This window comes from Neolamprologus brichardi, chromosome 7 (assembly GCF_056152115.1).
Source record: "Neolamprologus brichardi isolate AB-2024 chromosome 7, ASM5615211v1, whole genome shotgun sequence".
NCBI classification, from domain to species: Eukaryota; Metazoa; Chordata; class Actinopteri; order Cichliformes; family Cichlidae; genus Neolamprologus; species Neolamprologus brichardi.
This window is the reverse complement of record NC_142110.1, coordinates 32,064,092-32,087,347: the sequence shown is the minus strand read 5'-3', so window position 1 is coordinate 32,087,347 and position 23,256 is coordinate 32,064,092. Positions and strand designations below refer to the sequence as shown.

The 23,256-nt window shown below is 43.3% G+C and overlaps 1 protein-coding gene and 1 pseudogene across 1 annotated transcript; both read right to left on the bottom strand.

The window, feature by feature from the left end:
- Positions 1–1,052: 1,052 nt before the first annotated feature.
- Positions 1,053–2,102, bottom strand: brcc3 (BRCA1/BRCA2-containing complex, subunit 3). The gene has a single exon (XM_006782077.3). It carries the CDS (start codon positions 2,015–2,017, stop codon positions 1,235–1,237), a length of 783 nt encoding a protein of 260 aa, XP_006782140.2. The 5' UTR covers positions 2,018–2,102; the 3' UTR covers positions 1,053–1,234.
- A 2,799-nt stretch (positions 2,103–4,901) lies between these two features.
- Positions 4,902–6,577, bottom strand: LOC102782390 (E3 ubiquitin/ISG15 ligase TRIM25-like; annotated as a pseudogene).
- Positions 6,578–23,256: the final 16,679 nt, after the last annotated feature.

The following is a 23,256-nucleotide window of genomic DNA, read 5'->3' as shown; positions in this document are numbered from 1 at the left end:
CTTATGACCTGTACACTAAATTTGGATTTGACCTAGCTAGAAACAGGAAATTTGCAACACTGAAAGCCTGGTTACATGTTTTAAGAGTATATACGTACGTAAAACAGATTTAAGCTGGTGTTTAAGAGTGATCTGGTTCTCGACTGCCACTCATCTTTATCTGCATTTATTTATCTCTTTTTATTCTCTCATTTTCACCTCCAAATTTTTTCTTTGTGTCTCGCAGGGAGACTTGTTTAACAAGTACCTAAAGATAATCAGGTCCCCTTCTGAAAGAGAGAGACAGAGAGAAAAGCACGGAGAGAAATGGAGACAGATATAGAAATACGAATAGAGAGGGTGGATTTGCATTTAGTGTGCATGCCTGCACATCATAGAGACTGTAGAGAGAGTCCACATGCTGAAGTGTCCTTGGGCAAGACACTGAACCACAGTTATTTCCGCCTGTGTCATCAAATTGTATGTACATGATATATTTTTAAATATATTAATATTAAGAATATATTAATAAGATCAGTAGATCCAAACCGATAAATCTGATAAATCCCAGAAAAAGAAATGGCATTCAAAAGTGTGTATTAATTCCTTTCATACACATTCTTGGCCCAGTGACTAGAAAAGCTTGAGAAACCATCAAAAACAAAAGAAAGTGTTGCTGAACTTTTTTAAGTTTTGTGTACCCATAACTTAAAAAACTCAGCGTGACTTCCTCTCTGAGTTAATATAGTAACCATAAAATCAAAAAAAGAAGTTTGCTTGCTTTTCATAGCCTTCCTTTTTTTTTCCATTGCAAAAACCAACCAATTTATTCTGTCTCATTTCAGTATGGATTTATCCAGAGATGAACATACGTTTTTTTCTGCAACATGTTATGCAGCTCGCATGTTTTAATTTTGATTGGAGCCACTCAAAAAATGTGAGACACTGTGTCAACATGTGCAGCATGGAGACAAGCATTTAAAATGCTGTGCAGTCCCACATCAAGTGGGACACCTGTCAGTATTCTGAAAAAATTTTTAAATTATAGCTAATTATGAATAAACAGCTCAGAATTCAATAGTGAGCAGACATTTAATGTCAACAGTTTGAAACTTTTCACTCAAAGTATTGAGGTTCAACACCCAGACACTATCTGGATGGTAGGAAAACAGAAAAGAAGCTCAAATAAAGGCAGCACATTGTTCTTGTCCTCTGGGACAGACAGCTGGCACTAATCTCCGAACTGTCTTATGCCTCACAGAGCCGCCAGCTCCTGCATTAGCTTCTCCTTCTCCCGCTTCAGCTCCAAGATGCTCTGCTGGTTCTGCTCCAGCCGGTCCTCCAGCCACTGCAGCAGCGGCCCGCTCACCGCCGACATCTGGCTGCACAGGTTCTTGGTGAACACCGAGCCGTTGTGGATCTTGGTGACGGGGTCCAGGTGCGCCAGGCTGTGGATCTTGCGGTAGGTGTCCTGCTCCTCCTGGCACAAGATCCTAGGCAGCTCCACGGCCGACTCCAGGCACACCTTTCCGATGGCCTCGCGGGGCAAGACGTGGATGGGGATCTCCACACGCTCGTACTCGGAGCCCTTCTGCGCCTGCACGGACTGGAAGCAGGTGTAGAGCACTCGACCCGTCTTAGTGTTCTTGTCCTCGATGAAGCAGGAGAAGATGAGGCCCACGAAACACTGATCCAGCATCTGGTACATGGCCTGGGTGCGCACGTCGACGTGGGAGGGCCACACGGTGATGTGCGGGTGGGAGTGGTACCAGCCGACCACCCGCATCGGCCGGCTGGTCATGTCTGCCAGCCGCTCCGCCTCCGTGGAGGCCGCCGACAACTGCTCCGGGGAGATTTCCACCCGGTCTTTCCTCTTGTCGGAGCGGCGGAGGATGATGACGGAGTGGATGTGGACAATACGGGAGACCTCCACCTCCCCGATACACAGACCCATCACCTCCTCCTTCTCTGTGCTCAGCGCGTGGTTCATGCACACCAGAAAGGCGTCGGACTCCAGGTGGACGGCGCTCACCGCCATTACTTTTCCCTTAAATTCGGTAAAGAGGAAAAAATAAACAAATCCGAGAAACACAGCCCTACTTCCGCGTTCTTACGTGCCACGCCAAAACATTCCGTGTAAGTGCAACAGCCCTCTTACACAAGGGTTCCGCCTTTCGGTACCTTTATTTTATTATCACGATTAACTAATGAGGTACTCCATTGTACAGTTAATAATATCTGCGGAGGACATATGCATAGAATTATTACGGTAAATTAGGGCTTCTAAAGTTTAAATAAATGCGACCTAGAAAATGTCGGAAATACATTTTTTTCTGTCACTTTCAATATGAAGGTCCCCACTCCAGCAGCTTAATGTTTTAAAATTCTCAACTGACGATTGAAAGAAAGAAAAGAAAAACAAAACGTCAGATATTCATTTATTCTTCATTTCTTGCTGACATTTTCTGTCTTTCGAAACGTAATTCACTGCGAAAATTGACGCCTGTGTGGAAATGGACTTTTTCAATTTAGGCCATTGTTCTAAATGCAGTTGCTGTATTTACTCCTATCAATAATCCAATGTGTAATACTAGGTTATTTTTATAAAGACTATATTAAAAACGGAAGGCCCAAGGCAGAGACCATTGCAGCCAATCAACCCCTGACCCTGAAAAATGAATCCAACGCGCCTCAAATAATCCATATTCTTTGTAAGATAGGTGCATTAAAATGCTCGGTTAGCTTAACTAGTTCAGTGGCTCCAACTAGTAGAGTAAAGCCTTGTAGACACCTAACACCGGCAGCTCCCTGGGCCATAGTCATACCGATCATTCAAAGTGGCCACGCTTCTAATTCCACGTATTAACCAAATGCATGACTTATGCAAGAAGAATCACATTACAGTTCTTTAAGAATATGAACTGAGCTTTTGGATAAACAGAAATCAAATGGATGACTTATTAAAAATCTTAGAGTATTTATGAAAGAAGAAGAAGCGGGAGGGGGGGGGACTTTTGGTGTGGCCAGTAAAGAAATTACACTTTGTGGCACTTCCAAGTTTTATTGTGTTTCTTACACACTTTGTCTTAGCAGCGCAGAAATATTCCACACAATCAATGGTGTCCAAAGCACACACAAAATCACACCCCAAGTTTCTGAAGAAGCCAAAATAAAACCTGGTCAAATATGTTGCCTGACTTGGTCTTTGGGGTGACATTAAGAGAAACCACACATCGTTAAGCAGCCCTGCATACAATGACACGACAAATTTGTTCATCTCTTTTGTCCTGCATGCTAAACATTTGACCCATCCATCAAAAATATAAAGGTGAATATAAGAAGCAATTTTTAAATTTTTTTTGAATATAAGCAATAAAAACTATACTGTCTTGTACATCTTTATGGTTAACTGAAGGGAAAGAATTGACTAAATCAAATATTTGAAAACAAAACTGTATTAAAATCGTTTTTACAGTAAAAGACACAAACACAAATTGTGTGCTTTAAAATAGATCCATATTTCTGTATTGAAAATAAAGATTATAAATCACGGTTTTATTTGCAAAAGATGTTACACACTTAACAAGGATTGTGCAAATATTCACATACAACAAAACACATGATTTAAACATTTCAAGCAACGTCTCTTCACTGAAAGTAACTGCTCGTTGACTACAGAGCTTGTATTTTAAGCTAATAATACTGGAGTGTAAACATGTGAAAAAAGACTTGTGTCTGAAAACACACAAAGTCTTGTGCTTTAGCAAACTATGAAATAAATCACTAGATTTTCTTTACACTTGGTTTTAAAACCAGTCTCGGCTCAGTCCAAGTTTAAATGTGCTTTTCTATTTTTTTAATAATGATCATAAACCTGACATGTGTTTAAAAAACTAAAAACAAAAACAAAAACATGATTTAACAGTTTAGTTATCAAATCCAAAGAGGCACGAGAACATATCACAAAACAAACTGATCTCTGTAAACCTGCTGACACCCCCTCCACACCCACTATCACTTTAGTTGACTCACTTCCATGTTTGCTTTATTTAATTGCTCTGGAGATTTAGGAATGCCTGCTAATGTAAACAGGAGATGCCAGCACAACTCTGTTTAGGTAGAGCAGAAGTGTTGCAAAATATGAAGGTGGGATATATTAAGTTTTTTTTTTTTTTTAAAGAAGAAGCTTTGCTGAATTTTCTTCTCTTTAGGAGATTAGTATGCTAACTCTAATATATATGTTTGTGTCAAATTATTCACAGAAGCATGGTTACATAGAAAATTGTCCTACCTCTGTTTCAGTTCATTGAAAGCATCACCCTTTTAGTGGCTATACAACAGGAACAAAGACAAAAATCAGATAAAAATCAGGAGCAGCAATGAAAACTGGCCAACATGCCACCTGACTGGACTCTAATGGATCACCTTTGATGCAATTTAAAGAGAAATATTGTATTGACCCACTGTGAGGCTTCTACTATTTAAATTTAAATCAATGCAGGCAGTGATGGGTAATAAAATATTTAACTTTGTTTGGTGCATTCAAACTATTTAGTGCCATTTGAGTCCCCATTACAGAATCTATGTATTTTGTATAAAACGGTCAAATAATTATTTCTAAAAGCTTTCTTTATGCCATTAACCCTCTTCTACCATAGAAACAACCATATGTGTCCACAAATATTTCTTTTTACAGTAATCACTGACTTTTAGCACAAGTAGCTTGAACTGCTATGTCCCCAAATTGTGTCTTTGTTCAAGTTTAATTATGCATTTCATGATTATTGTTACATATCCTTATTTATAATCTTCAGATGCTTTTTGTTTGTTTTTGTTTTTTTATATTAATACATCTTTTACTGCCTTAAGTCTTTGCCTGTCCCTCAGTTACTCTCATGGAAATCACTGATTTTTAGCACAACTTACACAGGACTTTTTAGCTCGCACAGCTCAGCAGCAGCAGCAGCATCAGAAGAAGCAAAAACACCAAGACCCTGATACAGTGGCTGAGTGAATGTGGTCTGAACTCTGTGGAGGAGATTCACCGTGTCAGAGACGCTGTAGAAGGACAAAATACCTCCACTGCGATCCAGGTACACACCTATTCTGGAGGACTGAGGGCCTCTGATTAAAGTGCTGGTGGCATTGTGTCTGAACTGATAACTGTTATGAAAACACTCTAAAGCCCAGGACTTGTCATCATTTCCAAATCCACTTTCATACCCTGTTCTTCTGATATCTTTGTAGGTAACTGCTATTGAAACTTCAAATGACTTCTTCTCCACCTCCCAGTAATGACGTCCACTCAGGCTCTCTCTGCTCAGGACCTGAAACATGTCAGTGAATCTGTCTTGATGACTGGGATATAACTGTTTTTCACTCATCACAGTTGCTTTTCTGTTCCCTTCAGATAGTGACAAGTGTGTGTTTGCTGTGTTTGGATCCAGTGTGAGTACTTGTGAGTGTTGTAAACATTCTGCTCGGGTCTTAGGCTCTCCTGATGGTACTGAGACACTAACTTCTTTCTCTATCAGTGAGATTTTGGTGGAAGTATCGGTAAGAATCACGTGTAGTTTTTCTTTGGCCTTGTGCGCAGCTAGTGTCACGTCCTCGAAGTACTGCAGAAGATGCATGTTAATCCTGTGTGGATTGGTTCCCTGATTTATGCATGTCAAAGAGGAGTAATTTTGAATAAACGTTGCATGATCTTTTGTGTGTGACAGCTGCTCCAGCTCAGCATCTCTCCTCCTCAGCCACCTGAGCTCCTGCTGCAGCTTGGCTCAAAGCTCTTTGGCTCAACTGACTTTTGTCTTCTGCTGGGATTTAATCTGCAACTTCACATCAGAGCTCATGTTGTTGATAAGATAGAGCAACTGAGTAAAGATCTCCTCGCTTTCCTTGAGAGCCTTATCAGCAGAATAATTGATGGCATCCATCTCATGCTGAAGCACCTTCATATCATCTCTCGGTCCTGGATTCTCTTTTTAATCTTTTGTTGACTTGAAACAAGATGCCCCTCCCATTTACTGCGTTCTTCCGAGGCCAAGATCATGTCGTGGTGTTTGTGTTCATACACTGCGCAGAGAAGGCAGATACACTTCTGGTCTGTGCGGCAGAAAAGCTTCAACTCTTTACCGTGACAAGAGCAGATGTTCCCCTGGAGCTTCCCTGATTGTTTGATGAGCTTGTGTTTTTTATAGGCAGGGGATTCATAGTGAGAGTGGAAGTGTTGCCCACAGTAAGAGACCAGACGCTCCAGACAGGATTTGGTAGCTTTCAGCTTCCTCCTAGTGCAGACATCAAAGGTCACATCTCCAGGTCCAGCGCAGCAGTGATCAGCTTGGAGTTCAGTCGTCTGCAGCTCTTCCACTAACTCTGCCAAGACAGTGTTTTTCACCAGAGCAGGCCTCGGTGTGAAGGTCTGTCTGCACTGAGGGCAGCTGTGGGTTTTCTTGTGATCTTCCTCATCCCAGTGATGTTTAACACAGTTTGTACAGTAGCTGTGTCCACAGGGAATAGTCACCGGATCCTTCAGCAGATCCAAACAGATCGAACAGCAGAGCTTTTACTTCTCTACTTGAATATGTTGCTGCTCCATTTCACGAAGAGACACTGAATGTGAAACAGTTTCCCTTTCTTATACACACACCAATGCGCACAGACAGATAGGCACACACATGTAGAAAATACAGACCAAAGCTTAGTTCTCCTTTGTCATGTGCCTCTGCTTCTCTGAAATAAATGAACATTTATATGTTCATGTTTCCAACACCCAGCCCCTTTCCACCAGTGCAGTAAGAGGCAGGAAGTTGGAGACATGAAAGCTGTGGGGGAGGCTGTAACAGGAATCCAGAGATGACTAAGGAGTTAGTCACATCCATTTCCTGGAATGGGCAGCATGTGTTTACATTCCTGCCGCATAAAATTAATTCATCATGATTTGTTTCATTTTTTGCAATACACTTTATCCTTTTATAGAAGCTGTTCAAGTTTGCCAATGATGTCTAAACACTCCAGTCAGGACTTAGCCAGTTATGTCAGACTTACAGTGGGGCAAAAAAGTATTTAGTCAGCCACCGATTGTGCAAGTTCCCCCACTTAAAATGATGACAGAGGTCAGTAATTTGCACCAGAGGTACACTTCAACTGTGAGAGACAGAATGTGAAAAAAAATCCATGAATTCACATGGTAGGATTTGTAAAGAATTTATTCGTAAATCAGGGTGGAAAATAAGTATTTGGTCAATAACAAAAATACAACTCAATACTTTGTAACATAACCTTTGTTGGCAATAACAGAGGTCAAACGTTTACTATAGGTCTTTACCAGGTTTGCACACACAGTAGCTGGTATTTTGGCCCATTCCTCCATGCAGATCTTCTCAAGAGCAGTGATGTTTTGGGGCTGTCGCCGAGCAACACGGACTTTCAACTCCCGCCACAGATTTTCTATGGGGTTGAGGTCTGGAGACTGGCTAGGCCACTCCAGGACTTTCAAATGCTTCTTACGGAGCCACTCCTTTGTTGCCCGGGCGGTGTGTTTTGGATCATTGTCATGTTGGAAGACCCAGCCTCGTTTCATCTTCAAAGTTCTCACTGATGGAAGGAGGTTTTGGCTCAAAATCTCACGATACTTGGCCCCATTCATTCTGTCCTTAACACGGATCAGTCGTCCTGTCCCCTTGGCAGAAAAACAGCCCCATAGCATGATGTTTCCACCCCCATGCTTCACAGTAGGTATGGTGTTCTTGGGATGCAACTCAGTATTCTTCTTCCTCCAAACACGACGAGTTGAGTTTATACCAAAAAGTTCTACTTTGGTTTCATCTGACCACATGACATTCTCCCAATCCTCTGCTGTATCATCCATGTGCTCTCTGGCAAACTTCAGACGGGCCTGGACATGCACTGGCTTCAGCAGCGGAACACGTCTGGCACTGCGGGATTTGATTCCCTGCCGTTGTAGTGTGTTACTGATGGTGACCTTTGTTACTTTGGTCCCAGCTCTCTGCAGGTCATTCACCAGGTCCCCCCGTGTGGTTCAGGGATCTTTGCTCACCGTTCTCATGATCATTTTGACCCCACGGGATGAGATCTTGCGTGGAGCCCCAGATCGAGGGAGATTATCAGTGGTCTTGTATGTCTTCCATTTTCTGATGATTGCTCCCACAGTTGATTTTTTCACACCAAGCTGCTTGCCTATTGTAGATTCACTCTTCCCAGTCTGGTGCAGGTCTACAATTCTTTTCCTGGTGTCCTTCGAAAGCTCTTTGGTCTTGGCCATGGCGGAGTTTGGAGTCTGACTGGTTGAGGCTGTGGACAGGTGTCTTTTATACAGATGATGAGGTCAAACAGGTGCCATTCATACAGGTAACGAGTGGGGGACAGAAAAGCTTCTTACAGAAGACGTTACAGGTCTGTGAGAGCCAGGGATTTTCCTTGTTTGAGGTGACCAAATACTTATTTTCCACCCTGATTTACGAATAAATTCTTTACAAATCCTACCATGTGAATTCATGCATTTTTTTTTCACATTCTGTCTCTCACAGTTGAAGTGTACCTCTGGTGCAAATTACTGACCTCTGTCATCATTTTAAGTGGGGGAACTTGCACAATCGGTGGCTGACTAAATACTTTTTTGCCCCACTGTACATGAATATTGCCATGATATCATGTTTTACTTTTGCCACGTGTGACACAGTGTGATGGGCTCGAATAATCCATTTGAACCCTTATGAACTCACTGCCCATTTAATTGTTATGTTAATGCTACACTAGATGTAGATTAATCTCACAGCCTGTCAGCCATATCAAACTATTCTAAAATAAACTTTAAGCTATTTGACTCCACACTGGAGTGCCATATTTAGGGGGAAGTTGGGACAATACTAAGGCCCTGTGACTGACAAAAGCCCCCAAATAAAGATAGAAATTTAGAATATTAAGAAACATTACACCCTCCGATGCACTCCAGTGAAAAAGTATTTGACACCTTCCTGATTTCTTGGATCTTCTTAGCTCTTCAAGGCAATTTTAATATTAGTCAAATGTAACCCAAGTAAATACAGAATGCAGTTTTTAAATGATAATTTCATTTCTTAAGGGAGACACCTACCTAAACACCTACCTGACCATGTGTGGAAAAAGTAATTGCCCCTCTTGTTAAATCGTGAATTAGCTACAGTTCCATTCATACACAGGCCTGATTACTGCCAGGCCTGATAAATCAAGAAATCAAGATCAGTGAAGTAGACTAAAAGATCTCAAAAAGCAACACATCCTGCCATGATCTAAAGAAAGAGCTAAGAAATAAAATCATTGACGTTTATTAGTTCTGGAAAGGGTTGCAAAGCAATTTCTATGGGTTTGGGACTTCAGCGAACCTTGGTCAGAAAATTTATAACAATGATGAACCTTCCCGGGAAAGGCCAGTCTACAAAAAAAACTGAAAAAGAAAATCAATGACTCATCCGGGAGGTCAACAAAGAACCCAGAACAGCATCTAAGGAACTGCAGTCCTCACTTGCCTCACTTAAGGTCAGTGTTCATGTTTCAATAACTCAATAACTAACTAATAAGAAAGAGACTGGGCAAAAATGGCATCCATGGGAGAGTGAAATTCGCTGCTTACCAAAAAGAACACAATTATTTTAAAAAATAAATCTTGATGACCTCCAAGACTTAAAATATTCTGTGGACTGACAGGCCAAAATTTGAACTTTGGGAGGTTTTATGTCCTGTTACTTCTGGCATAAAAAAAATAGAGCATCATAACAGCAAACATGTTGGTGGTATTGTGATGGCCTGGGGATGCTTTCCTGCTTCAAGACCTGGATGACTTCCCATAACTAATGGAACCATGAATTCTGCTCTCTACCAAAAACTCCTGAAGAAAAATTTCTGACCATCACTTCCTGAAGTGCACTAGGGTTATACAACATTACAATGATCCAAAATACACCAGCATGTCTGCCTCTGAATGCAAACATAAATTAAAAAAAAAAGTTTGGAGTAGCACAATGTGAGGGATTATAACTATATTTTCATTATGCTTCCACAATGACAATAAAGACTCTTGAATGTGGTGCATAAAATGAAAAGAAAGTAAGACACGACAGAGAAAAGAATCAAGTCCCTATTAAACAGCTATCTTGAAACACTGCTGTGCTCTTATTGGGCAGTTCTTCTTCTTCTTTTTACTTAAATACATGGATCTTCCCAGTTCTTACATAGATTTTAATTCAGCTGGTTGAGTCATGTCTTTGCCTTATAAAGTCTTCATCTAGTATTGACAAAGAAAGAAAAGTGAGTGGTCCTAAGTGAAAATGTTGATTGTGAAAGCACTTGGCTTTCTTTGTGCGATGACGGAGGCACAGAAGTCCAACCCTTCCCCTCTCTCTCTCTCTCTCTCTCTTTGTCTCTCTCTTTTGTAAGTCTTTCTAAAAGGAGGTAATGCTATTTTGTAAGGTGGATAAAATAAATTTTTTAAAAAAAGGTTAAACACTGTATTTATTTTCCAAATAATGATTCTTGTAACAGAATAAGCCAATAACCAATGAAATCTTATGGTAAATTTTGTGTCTGTTGCTTTGATGTAGAGTTAAATATGGTTGTATGCTGAGATTTAGTGGTGGTAACACAGAACTTGAGGTTACTCTATTCCGTAACCCCCGTTCTCTGATAACATGAGTGAGGTGTCTCACTATGGGGAACGCTCTCTCAGCATTGTCCTCAGAAGCCTCTATATCATTACTCCAGCCAGTATTGGCTGGCAGTCGTGACGCTTGCGTCAGGGAGGGGCCACCCTCCTCCCTATAAAAGTGTGTGACGCAGCGTCACCCGTCATTCAAGATAAGCTCACCTCTTCCTCGCTTCGTGCAAGGAGGGTGATCTGGTGAGACACCTCACTCATGTTATCAGAGAACGGGGGTTACGGAATAGAGTAATCTCAAGTTCTCTTTCAAACATTCGTTTTGGTGTCTCACTATGGGGATATGCAGACTCCCGTATTGCCAGATAAGCCCATCTGAACGACTGACTGCCAATTTAGGAGGTCTCGTGGGGATCCACACTTAACACAGTGTGGGCTAGAGATGGTGCAGTGACATCCAACCTGTAAAACCTTGCAAAGGTCAAAGGTGAAGCCCAGCTCGCAGCTGCACATATCTCTTCTATAGAGACACCCCTAAAAAAGGCCCAAGAGGTTGCCATCCCTCTGGCAGAATGAGCACAAAGTCCCTCCGGGGGGGGGGGGCAGACCCGTGCTGGATGCAACAATTCCAGTGGGAAATGCATTGTTTGCTAACGGGCTTGCCAAGATGTGGTTTAGCCCAGGAAACAAACAGCTGATCCGACCTCCTGAAAGCCTTCATTCTCTCTATATAGGTACATAAAGCCCTAACTGGACAGAGAGCATGTAGGCGCTCCTGTTCAGGGGAGGAGAAAGGAGGAGGGCAAAAAGCTTCCAGCTCCAATGGGGTGCATTGGAAATAAGGATTTTTGGGCACAAAGGCCGGATTTGGCCTGAGTGTGACTCTAGAGTTATCCCGCGTGAATCGGGTGCACTCTTTGTGTATTGACAGTGCATGAATATCACTGATACGCTTCGCAGATGCAAGAGCCAGGAGCAATGCAGTCTTCAAAGACAGGATTTTTATTTCCACCTGGTTTAGTGGTTCAAATGGTAGCTGGGAAACTGCCCCCAGCACCAGGGATAAATCCCACGTGGGAACGAGAGGTTTAGAGACTGGGTGGAGCCGTCGTGCCCCTTTCATGAAACGGCAGACTAGCGGGTGATGGCTTACCGGGCCATCCACGAAGCCCACATGGCAGGCTGAAATGGCTGCTAGATATACTTTAATTGTGGAAAAGGCCTTTCCTTTGTCTAACAGTTCTTGGAGAAAGGAGAGAATTGTTGTCACAGAGCACTGAAAGGAGAGAGTGTGAGACTTTCCACACCATTCCTCAAATACCCTCCACTTGTTCTCATACAATGATCTCGTGGAGGGGGCTCTAGCACTCTGAATAGTGGCTATAACACCCTGGGGGAGTCCTGCCGTACTCAGATTCAACCTCTCACGGGCCAAGCCCACAGGGCGAGGCGCTCGGGGTGAGGGTGAAAAATCTCCCCCCTGGCTTGGGAGACTAGGTCTCGTCAGAGAGGGAGAGGCCACGGTTCGCTCCACAAGAGGGGCATAATCTCCGCTAACCAATGGGACCTCATCCATCTTGGGGCGATCAATATCATTGTTAGACCTCTCTCTCTCACTCTGGTTAGAGTGGGAGAAATTAAGGCCAGCGGAGGGAACGCATAAAGCAGAGCATGTAGCCAGTTGTGAGCTAATGCGTCTACCCCTAGCGGAGCCTCCTGTCCCTCAGGGAGAAATACAGTGGACACTGAGCGTTCTCCCTCGAGGCAAACAGATCGACCTGTGGCTGGCCAAAGCAGGTCCAGATTTGGGTCACCACATGTGGGTGCAGGGTCCAGTCCCCGTACTGTGGGTTTCCCCTGGACATTAAGTCTGCTCCCAAGTTCAGAGCTCCTGGAATGTGAGTAGCTCTCAGTGACAACAGATTGATGCTGCTCCACATGATCTGCGAGCCAGCATGTGCAAAGGACGGGAATGTAACCCGCCCTATCTGTTGATGTATGCCACAACAGTGGTGTTGTCTGTTCTGATCAGAACATGGTGGTTTCTCAACAGGGGAAGGAAGTGTCTCAGTGCTAGAAATGTTGCTAGCAATTCTAGCCAATTTATGTGAGCACCCCTCTGTTGTGAGTCCCAGCTGCCACTCACTGCTCTGCCCTCGTGAGTGGCACCCCAGCCCGTGAGACTCGCATCCGTGGTCACCACCTTTCTGGCTGTGACAGCCCCCAGTGACACCCTCTGAGTGAGAAATGTGGGATTTCTCCAACAGTGGAGTGCTGCAGCGCAGTCTGCTGTCACTCTGATATAGCGGTGGGTATGGCGCTTTCGATTCAGTCTCAGTGATGCAACCCATCGCTGAAATTCCCTCATATGCAGTCTGCCTAGTGGAATGACTGCCAGTGAAGATGCCATTAATCCCAGCATCTGCAGGCATTTTCTGAATGGAAGATATCTTCCCAACTGAAAAATGCCGGCATTTGATAGCATTTTTTTTACTCTGTCCACAGAGAGACACGCTCTGTATGAGGCGGAGTTTAGAGCTATTCCTATGAAAGAGATGGCCTGAGCTGGCTGCAGGACACTCTTTTGGTAGTTTATGATGAAACCCAGAGCCATCAGATGATCCACTGTCAACCTGGTGTGCTCTCTTCCCATTATTTCGGACTCTGATAGCAGCAGCCAATCGTCTGTGTATGTTGCTATGCGGATGCCCCGCCTCTTCAGTGGGGCTATGGCTGCCTCTGTGCATTTCACAAATACCCGAGGGCTGAGTGAGAGACCAAACGGCAGGACCTGGTACTCGTACATTCTGCCCTGAAACGCAAAACGCAGGAATTTTCTGTGAGGCGGGTAAATAGGGATGTGAAAATATGCGTCCTTCAGGTCTATTGATGTAAACCAATCGCCTGGGCGCACTACATGCAGCAGAGTGGTGGTCGTCAACATCCTGAATTTGTATGACCTCAGATGCTGATTCAGAGCCCGTAGGTCCAGTATCGGACGCAGTCCCCCTCCCTTCTTGGGCACGAGAAAATACTTTGATTGGCCATACCATTGGCTCTGCTCCTGGGGTATTTCTCGTACTGCTCCCTTTGATAGCAAGGTAGTTATTTCTACCTGCAGGATCCTGGCTGATTCGCCTTTTGCAAGAGAGAAAATCACTTTGTGAAATCTGGGAGGGGTGGTTCGAATTGCAAACGATAGCCTCGCTCTAATGTCCTCACAACCCATTCTGGCACAGCGAGAGCTCGCCATCTCTCTATTCTTGCTGACAGCGGCCCCAAAGACAGGCGCTCCACAGTAGACGGAGCTCTGGCTCCCTCTTGTGGCAGAAACTGGTCCTTCGGGCCAGACCCGACTGCGCATGCGCGGGCGCTTGACCAGCGCTTATGGGGCCGGACACCACTGAGGGAATCAACCCCGGTGGTGTCTGGGTGCGTGGGGGCATTATGTTTTTCAACATACTTTCTGTGTTTTTCACACATTTTTCCCGTGCCCTTGGCAACATGCCTGGATGCAACGGGTGAGTTTTTAATAAACAGTGTGTTTTGTGAGACAGACATGCTTGATTCAGCTGAACAGTGTCTCGTCGTCTCTTTGTTGAAATGCGCTCTGTGGGATCCAACTCGAGACCCAGGCGCTGAAAGGTGGAGGCAGAACACACTTCTCCGAACAAGGTCCGGAACTGAGCCCTGGAGTGAACTCGGAGCCCGGGCTGGTCCAGCTCCGATCTCCCCGTGGGGGATGTTAGGCAGTCCGCTTCTTCTTGCGGTCCGACTGCTTGGCTGGTGGTGGGGCACCCTGAGCGGCAGCAGGCGGGACGTGTTTCCTGGGCCAGTGGGTCTTAGGGTTCTGCGATCTTAGGGGACCCTGGGCCGCGACCTGCGGGGCTGGGCGGCGAGGGATTTTAAACGTCAGCATGCCGGCTGGTGACCTGAGTGAACGTGCGGCGACTGGGTGGAGGCGCAGCCTTGGTCTTCCTAAGGAGACACAGCTGCAGGGCCTCTCCCTCTTTCTTTTTCTCCTCGCACCGTCTTTGCTTGGTGGCAACGGCGGTCCCGAAAAGCCCAGCAGGGTCGATGCTTTCGTCCAGAATGTCACGTTATTTTCTGTCCGAATGCCCCGACAAGTTCAGCCATCTTGCCCTCTCCTGTAGGACGATGATGCTGAGGGCTCTGCCCGCTGCTTGTACTGCTGCTCTAGTGAGGTGGAGACACTGGTCCGTAACTACGCCCAGCTCTTCCCACAGCTCGCTAGCATCCGGGTTCGCAGCAGCCTGGTCCTGGAGCTCCGCGGAGTAGGCTAGCAGGAGCGATGAGGCGTTCAATGCCCTCGCGGTGGTGGCAACCAATTTATACGCCTTGTCAGCCAGGGAGGACTGCAGGCGTTCGGCCTTGGAGGGCAGGGATGGACCAGATGACATGGAAAGTTTCTGGTTTGGGTGGAGATGAGAAGCCACCAGATTCTCCACTGTGGGAATTTGGTAGATGCCCTTCTCTTTCATTCCAGCGCAGTCAAACGCCGCCGCTCCCAGCACGGGGTTGGGTGACGAAAATGGCTTTGCCCAGCAGCGTGTGACCTCGTCCACACATTCGGGGAAAAGCGGCAGTACCTGCTTAGTAGTGCGCTTTGCTTTGGGGAGCCTTTCACCCTCGTATCGTGAGGTGGAGGTCTCCGTTGTCACTGCGGGCCATGGGATTGCCAGCTTTTCAGCTGCCCGTTTTGCAACGTCAAATAGCTCCATGCCGCGGGACTGTGTGCCGGGGTTATCACAATCGGCCCCGTGTGTCGCAGAATTCCGACCAGAGGGGGCAAAGAAAACGTCGTCATCCTCGTCCGAGACGAGATGTTCCGACGCTCCCTCAGAGGATTCGCTGAGTAGCTCGTCATTAGCCTCGAGGGAATCAAACAACATAGCTTCGCAGCTGACCTCGGCATCATCCACCAGCGGGAGGACAATATCCATCTCGTCGCCCCAGCTGGTGCCTGGTGTGGCGGACTCAGTGTGCTCCATCGGTGGGCCGATTGGAGACAGCATTGGGTCCTTCTTCGACAGGCTAGCCTGGCGGGCTAGCCTTCGGCGAAGGCTTTTTAGGGTGAAGCGAGCGCAGTGTTCGCATATACCCGGTGTGGAAATAGCCACTTGGGCGTGTTGCAGCCCGAGGCACATCACACGCGCGTCATGTGTATCTGAACCTGAGATTTTGCAACTGCAGGGGCAAATTCTGGGCAGCGGTTTGCAGTCTGCCATATTAAGGAAGCTTGGTGTAGCTAGCTTGGAATGGCTGGACGGCTAACGCTGATCTTTTTTCTTTTCTTCTCTCGGTCGGGTAGCTATGGTGAGCTAGTATGACCTAGCTAGTGTAGTGGCAAGCGCTTGTGCTACTTGGCTTGGTGACCGTGTGTAGCAAAGACAGTTAGCTTGGTCAGCTAACTGTTGTGCTAGATGCGTGGTGGCAGCTAACACACTCTCCGACCTGGCTCTGTGGTGAAGAGCAGGCGACTCGAAACGCGAGCCGTGCTAGCGCCCGGTGACCAAGGTGTTAGGTTGCTCATGTGGACAGTTAAGCTAGTACTCACGTTCACAGTCAGGAGAGATGAGGTTTCTAAGAAGCGAGAAGAGGAAATTGAATGACAGGTGACGCTGCGGTACACCCTTTTATAGGGAGGAGGGTGGCCCCTCCCTGACGCAAGCGTCACGACTGCCAGCCAATACTGGCTGGAGTAATGATATAGAGGCTTCTGAGGACAATGCTGAGAGAGCGTTCCCCATAGTGAGACACCGAAACGAATGTTTGAAAGAGAACTGCAGTTAATTTTGGTCAACATTTTGCAGGTTTAGTTTAGTTAACTTAAGTATAAAAAATATACTGTAACAGAGACTTTAGGAAGGATGAGATTACAAATTGTATTATATCAAATAGCGATTTCCGATGTAGGCACAATTTTGCATGCCTTTTACATCTTGTCAGAGCTGTCATGGTCTGTGGTGGGTGCTTCATTGCTCTGTGACTCCACACCATGACCATCCATTTGGTGTGGAGTCTTGTTATGTCGCGTGTTTCACCACCAGGCGTCCCCATTGCCTAAGTTTCACTGTGTGTCATTCACGTTATCACTTTTTATCCTTTTCTGAGTTATTCAAAGCAAACATCAGCAGTGTTAAATGACTGGACCGTTTTTAACAGTGTCACCAAGCTCAGTACACTAAACTACTATTCTGAGAATCTGGAAACATGAAAAATAATTTCCCAGGTGACCAACATTTCTTCGAGGTTGGCCCTTTCCCTATAATAGCTTCCCTAAAATGATTTATATATATATATATATATATATATATATATATATATATATATATGTACACATGTTTGCTTAAAAAACATCAACAACACATTAGATGTGTTGTTTGCTTTCGTTTATGCATTCATACCAATTTGCTACTATGTATTAAAAAGAAAATTTCTAGGTCTTCACATACACCAATTTACAAGTATCTCATCCTGCATCCTTTCTAATAGTCAACAGGGTGAATGTTCTCTGGCTGAAAAACTAAGCTGAATAGAAATCTGTGGGAAAATAGCCCTTTCTTCCTTGATTCATGCTCTGTATATGGTCTCCGTTGCTAGATTAAATCTCACTGAATACAGCATGGTGTTCAGGTTGTAAATCATGATACCCATTATAGTTAAAAATGAGCTGGGTGTGGTTTAGGGCTGGCCTGCAGTCAGTTGTCAAGTATCTATTGTATAACCATTCAGTGTCTAACAGTTTGTCAGCGAGATCCGTGTGCTTGTAACATCTTGTTTTAAAAAGCTACTATAGTCACAGCTAAGATGCTCGACTTAAGGTTTCAAATTGGAAGTCCTCAAACAAATAAGTGCCATCATGGAGGCCACATCCATCTTTTATATCCAGGTGTGGTCTCAGGTTTACATACACTCATCAGGGGCATTAATGTAGTGGTAATTTGGGGCTTTTAATGATTTCATTTAACTCTTTTCTTTTCAGAGTGGAATGATTTTACAGCTTGCATCTTTAATGACTTTATAAAACAAGAATTGGGCACAAAAGTTTGAAGCCATCAGCAAGCCTCTCGCACAATCCTGGCACAGTTAAACACATTTTTTTGGTAGATTGGTAGATTTAACGCTATGGTTTCCTGCCATGCTTACAGTTTTGGGAAGGCCATTCTAGGGACTTAATGTTAGCCTTCTTTATCCATTCCAAACCCAGTTTTGATGTGTATTTGGGACCATTAATCTGTTGAAACATTTAACTGTATCCAAGTTTCAAACATTTTGCTGATTTCAGGTGAAGTAAAAAAAGAAAAAAAAAAATTGGAGGCAGTCCAGCATCATTATTCCATCCACGTTGTGCAATGTACCTGTAGCAAAACAGCCCCAGAGTATGATGCTACCATCACCATGCTGGACAGTTGGTATAGCGTTTATAGATTTGAAAGACCTACCTTTACTCCCCCAAACATACGTTTTGTCATTGTGGCCAAATATCTCAGTCTTTGTCTCATCTGACCAAAAAACCTTTCTCCAGAACACATTTAGCTTGTCCACGTGGAATGCTGAAAATTTCAGTCGAGCTTGAAGGTGTTGGAGCTGCACTTCTTTATCAGCACCCTTTCAGTCCACGGTGATGTGAAACCCAATTCACTGTGCACAGTGATGCTGGCATTCCAGCACTTTCCAGTCCATGGCAGTCTTGAGAACTGGTGGCTACTTGGTTGTTCTTTCACATCCTAACCAATTCCCACTCATCTGACGGTGACAGTTCATTCCATAGTGGTGACACATATGAACAACTTGTACCTATGTACGGTTGTTTGAACTGATGATCTTGGAATCTACAATTGTTTAAAAAATGGCTCTAAGAGACCTTCCAAACTTGTAAACATGTAAATCTAGAGTCTTAGATCTTTAGATCTTCACTAAGTTATTTTTCAAGGAATCGGAAGCTGTGATCTTTTTTTTTTTTGTGGACTGCAACAGGTTACACTCGAGTATAGGTGCTTATGGCATCGACCATAACAGGGGCTTAGAACTCTTTATGCAGGTCTTTCTTTTAATTTATCCTTCAGCAGGGAGTTATTGCAGGTTATGTAAGAAGTGCTGGTAATGGAGATGAGCAGATGTTCCAAGAACCTATTCAAGTTCTCCTTTTATTCACTGTTTTTTTCCTATTCTTTGACTTTGATGGAAGACCAGGCTCTGATCCAAGTATGTCCATATTTACCAGCTAATTAAGCAGAGAAACGTGACATTCTGAATCACATCTCCATGGTAACAATTTGCGGTGGTAAAAAGTTTAATCATGAACTCAGTCAGCACATGCATGATCACACACACACAAACACACACACACACACACACACACACACACACACACACACACACACACACACACTCTTTCACTTGAGCACATGCACATAAACCACTATGTCAAGCACAGTTCAAGCTCGCTCCAAAAGTCTCTGTATTTTTATTCCCTAGCTCACGTTGCACCTCACACGTTTACAGAGACATGTGGTATCCATGACAACGTAGATGCTGAGACTAAGATTTGAGGAAAAACTAAAGTCAAGCCCAGTAAAAAAGTTAAATGTGTTAGATATTTGTGAAAGGAAGCAGCCTGAGCTCCTCTCCTTAAAAAATTTACTTTGTCAGTTGCACTAAAACACTCTAAAAATGTATTGTTTTTCTATACTGTTTGTTTTTGTAAAAAAAAAAAAAAAAAAAAATTCAGGTATGCTTATACTGCATTCACACTGTGTTTGGGATGATTACCATGTTGGAAATTGATACTGTTAATCAGATGCTTTCCAGGAGGTATCTCATGGTGTGTGATGGCATCAGCCACACAGGGGTAAATCAGTCCATTTGTTCACTTTATTAGTTTGTTTGCAGCTTTCTTTTCATTAATATAATTCATTAATCATTTGGTTAAACCTAACACTGATATTATGAGGCGCGCACATAGTAGCATTGTGTGGTTTTTCTAAAATGTTTTGTTATATTAATTATGTTTATCTTTCTTTGAGTTACCTGGGTTTGGGTGGTGCTTGTTTCCTGTCTGGGCAAAAGGCGTGGCTGTGGACTGAACAAAATGCCTGCTCAGCAGGACCAACCATGGGCTTACCAGGAGCAGGGGTGTTTTAGGTTTAGTTAGGTTATTCTGTGCTTAGTTAATATTAGTGTGTGTTTTTGTTTCCCCCCTATTGTGTGTAAATGGTTTGGCCAAATCATTATAAAAGCTACCCTCATGTGGTTTTTTTTTTTTTTGCCTGTCCCGTTTGGCTCTTTTGCCATCAGAATTATTGTCTAAAGGCGAAGAAAGATGCCCAACGGATTTTCTTTACCAAATTGACCATCCCAGCTTTGCCGTAATGGTCCATTTGATTCACCTTTTATTATTTATTTTATTTTCACTTGTTGAATACGGGACAGACTTGACTGGGGGAAAGAAAAGGGAGAAAGAAAGAGGGAAAGAAAAACAGTTGAGAAGAGGGACGGGGGAGAAGGGCAAAAAACAAAAACCAACAGAATAAGCAGGGAAAAAAAATGGATCACCTGTTGAGAAAGAAAAAAGAAAACAAGCAGAAGAAAACGAGAGTAATAGAATAAACATCACGATGATATATGGGAATATGACAGTAAATACTAAATATTAAACATTATTGTGCAGCAGGTAAGATCGACAGCACAGTGTGCTTTGAGGTAGGAGCCAAAAAGGGTGTAGTTTGTGTGTGTGATCACCAGTGTTGGGACTAACGCGTTAATAAGTAACGCGTTACAGTAACTACGTTATTATTGTGGTAACGAGCACGGTAACTAGTTATTATGCCAAAATCAGGAACGCGTTAGTCTTTACTGGGATTTAGATAGGGTCGTTACTCGTTACTTCGTGTGGTGGCTATCGCGGAGTTTCCACAGATTCAGTAACGTTAGCAAGTGGTGGAGGCCAGCAGGTGGATGAGGGAAAGAGGACGCAGAAGGAAAAGAGACCCAAGGCGGCCGCCGGTCCAAGTGTGAACTTCAGGTAAGAAGTTATGACCTGCAGTCGATCTGGGTCAGATATAAACCAAGTTTAGGTGGAGTTTATTTTCGTTATTCTGACTTTTTCCGTACTGCGTACTAGCTAGCATGACAGAGTTTCTATACAGCTGGGTGGGTGCTATGAAGCAGGCACGTGCAGAGGGGGGGGGCTAGAGGGGCTTGAGCACCCGCCCCTTTCCTGATGGGTGCCCAAAGTGCCCTTTTGTTGAGGCAACTTTTAAAAAAAAAAAAAAAAGTATTTATTTTTTTTAATGTATGTGTGCGTGCGGAGTCCTGTCTGTGCCCCTCAACAATAATATTTAACTATTAATCACAGTTTTGCTAAATAAAAGGATCTGGCTTGCATCAGTCACATGATCACATTTAACCAATGATCGCCCTTGATGGCAGAACGCGCTGGTTACGAGCCGGGAACGAGCTCACAAAGAGCACGCGCATTTTTAGCGGTCCGGAGCTGTAGGAGAAACAAGTTAACTCAGAGACACTAGTGATGGGATTTCCGGCTCTTTTTAGAGATCCGACTCATTCGGTTCGACTCACTAAAAAGAGCCAGCTATTTCGGCTCCGAACCGGCTCTTCAGGTTGTTTTGTTGCTTTAATTAATTTATTATTAACAATAATATAAAATTATGCACAAACGGAATTACTAACGTAAAAAAAGTGGTTTTATTTATATATGTTTATATATAAATATATGTGGTGGCCCCTAGAGACAAAACACGTACAAACTCCAAAACACATTTCTAGCATGAACTGAACTTCCAAAGCAGAGCTACTAGATCACTTAAATTACACAATTGAAAGCATGTGTGTATTGTTTGTGTATTTATACACAGGCACTCATATATATTCAAATAATTTAAAAACAATGTTCATTTACCTGTTACTACCACACACCAAATCCGGTTGTTGGTACTTGCTGGCTTGTGTAGCCACTAGGTAACAAAAGCTCAACACTGTGCCCTAACATCCTGGAGCACTTCTGTTGTCTTTTGTACGTGTTTTGAGTTTTTACGTGCTTCGGAGTTTGTACGTGTTTTTACGTGTTTTGGAGTTTTTACGTGTTTTGGAGTTTGTACGTGTTTTGGAGTTTGTATGTGCTTCAGGGTTTGTACGCGCTTCAGAGTTCGTACGTGATTTGAAGTTTGTATGTGCTTTGTCTCTAGGGGCCACCGTAAATATACTTTTATTTATTCACTCCACATAAAATGTAATAAATAAATCATATAATACAAAAATCAACTATTCACATTTCAACTTTTAACTATTTAAATTTTCAGCTTTTTCCTTTTACAAATTTAAAGTGAAACAACACAAAACACTGCAAACCAGAATACAATTAAATATAAATTAAAATATGAAAACAAAAGGAACATGCATATTCTCTGTCATATGGGCCTGCATGAATAAACTTTCTGAATCCTTTATCATCTGCAATTGAAAATAGTTGTGGATGATTACTATACCTTTCTAATGTGAAGTTGTTGTCCCTGGCTCTCTTTTTCTCTCTCTCCCTCTGGCTCTGTTCCTGTGCTACTGAGTGTACCTACCGCCCCTCCCCCCTCTTCCCAGTAAAGCACAAGGCTTGCGTGCTGAGTGAAGCAGAAAAAAAGTGCGAGAGAGAGGCTGAGAGAAAGAAAAAAAAAAAAAAACACGTGACGGCTCGCGATAAGGAGCCGGCTCGCGTCGTTCACTTTAAAGAGTCGGCTCTAAGAGCCATTTCGTTCGCGAACGACCCATCACTAAGAGACACAGACTGATGCGACAAAACCAGTAAGTCGGTGTACAGCGTACACTGTAGTGTATAGCACACAGGAGTATTAGCTTATTATGTACACGTTGGTATGTTGAAACAAACGAGCGTGCTGCGTGTGCAACAGCGCGACAAACATTACCTGTCCTTTTATTAACTGCACAAGTAGTGCTGGTCATAGCTGCTGGCTACCTGTGTATGGCTGTCATGGGTCTGTAGCTCTGTCCACCGTTTTAGGGAACATATTTAGTTTTAAAGTAAGTTTCCGGGCTTTTCCTGCCTTTCTGGAGGGATTATATTTCACTAAAAAACGATCTAATATGCATGTCCACATAATTATGCATTATTATAATTATAATATATTAAAAAACACACGCTGTATTTTAAAGAACATACATTAAGAAGCAGATTATATTAGATTTATATTTTAAATAAGACAAAATTTGGTTTTTACAGCAGTAAAATTATTGTATCTCTACAGTTTAAAAATGTAATAAGCTTTGCCCCTGCACAGAGTGGATAGTGAAACAAATGGAATCATCATAAATACATTACTTCATATTTATTACTTCTCCCTCTATGGAATCAGAACGATGCCACCTTGAAACGAAACCGAAAAAAATATTGAAACCGAAAAAAAATATTGTCATTGAAATAAATGTACTCAAAAATCTTGTATTGAAACCGAAAAAAAAAAATTGATAGTGAAAAACAATTAATTGAAACTGTAATTCTTTTGTTTTCGCTTACAATTTTTTTTTTTCGGTTTCAATCCATTTTTCGGTTTCAATCCATTTTTTTTCGGTTT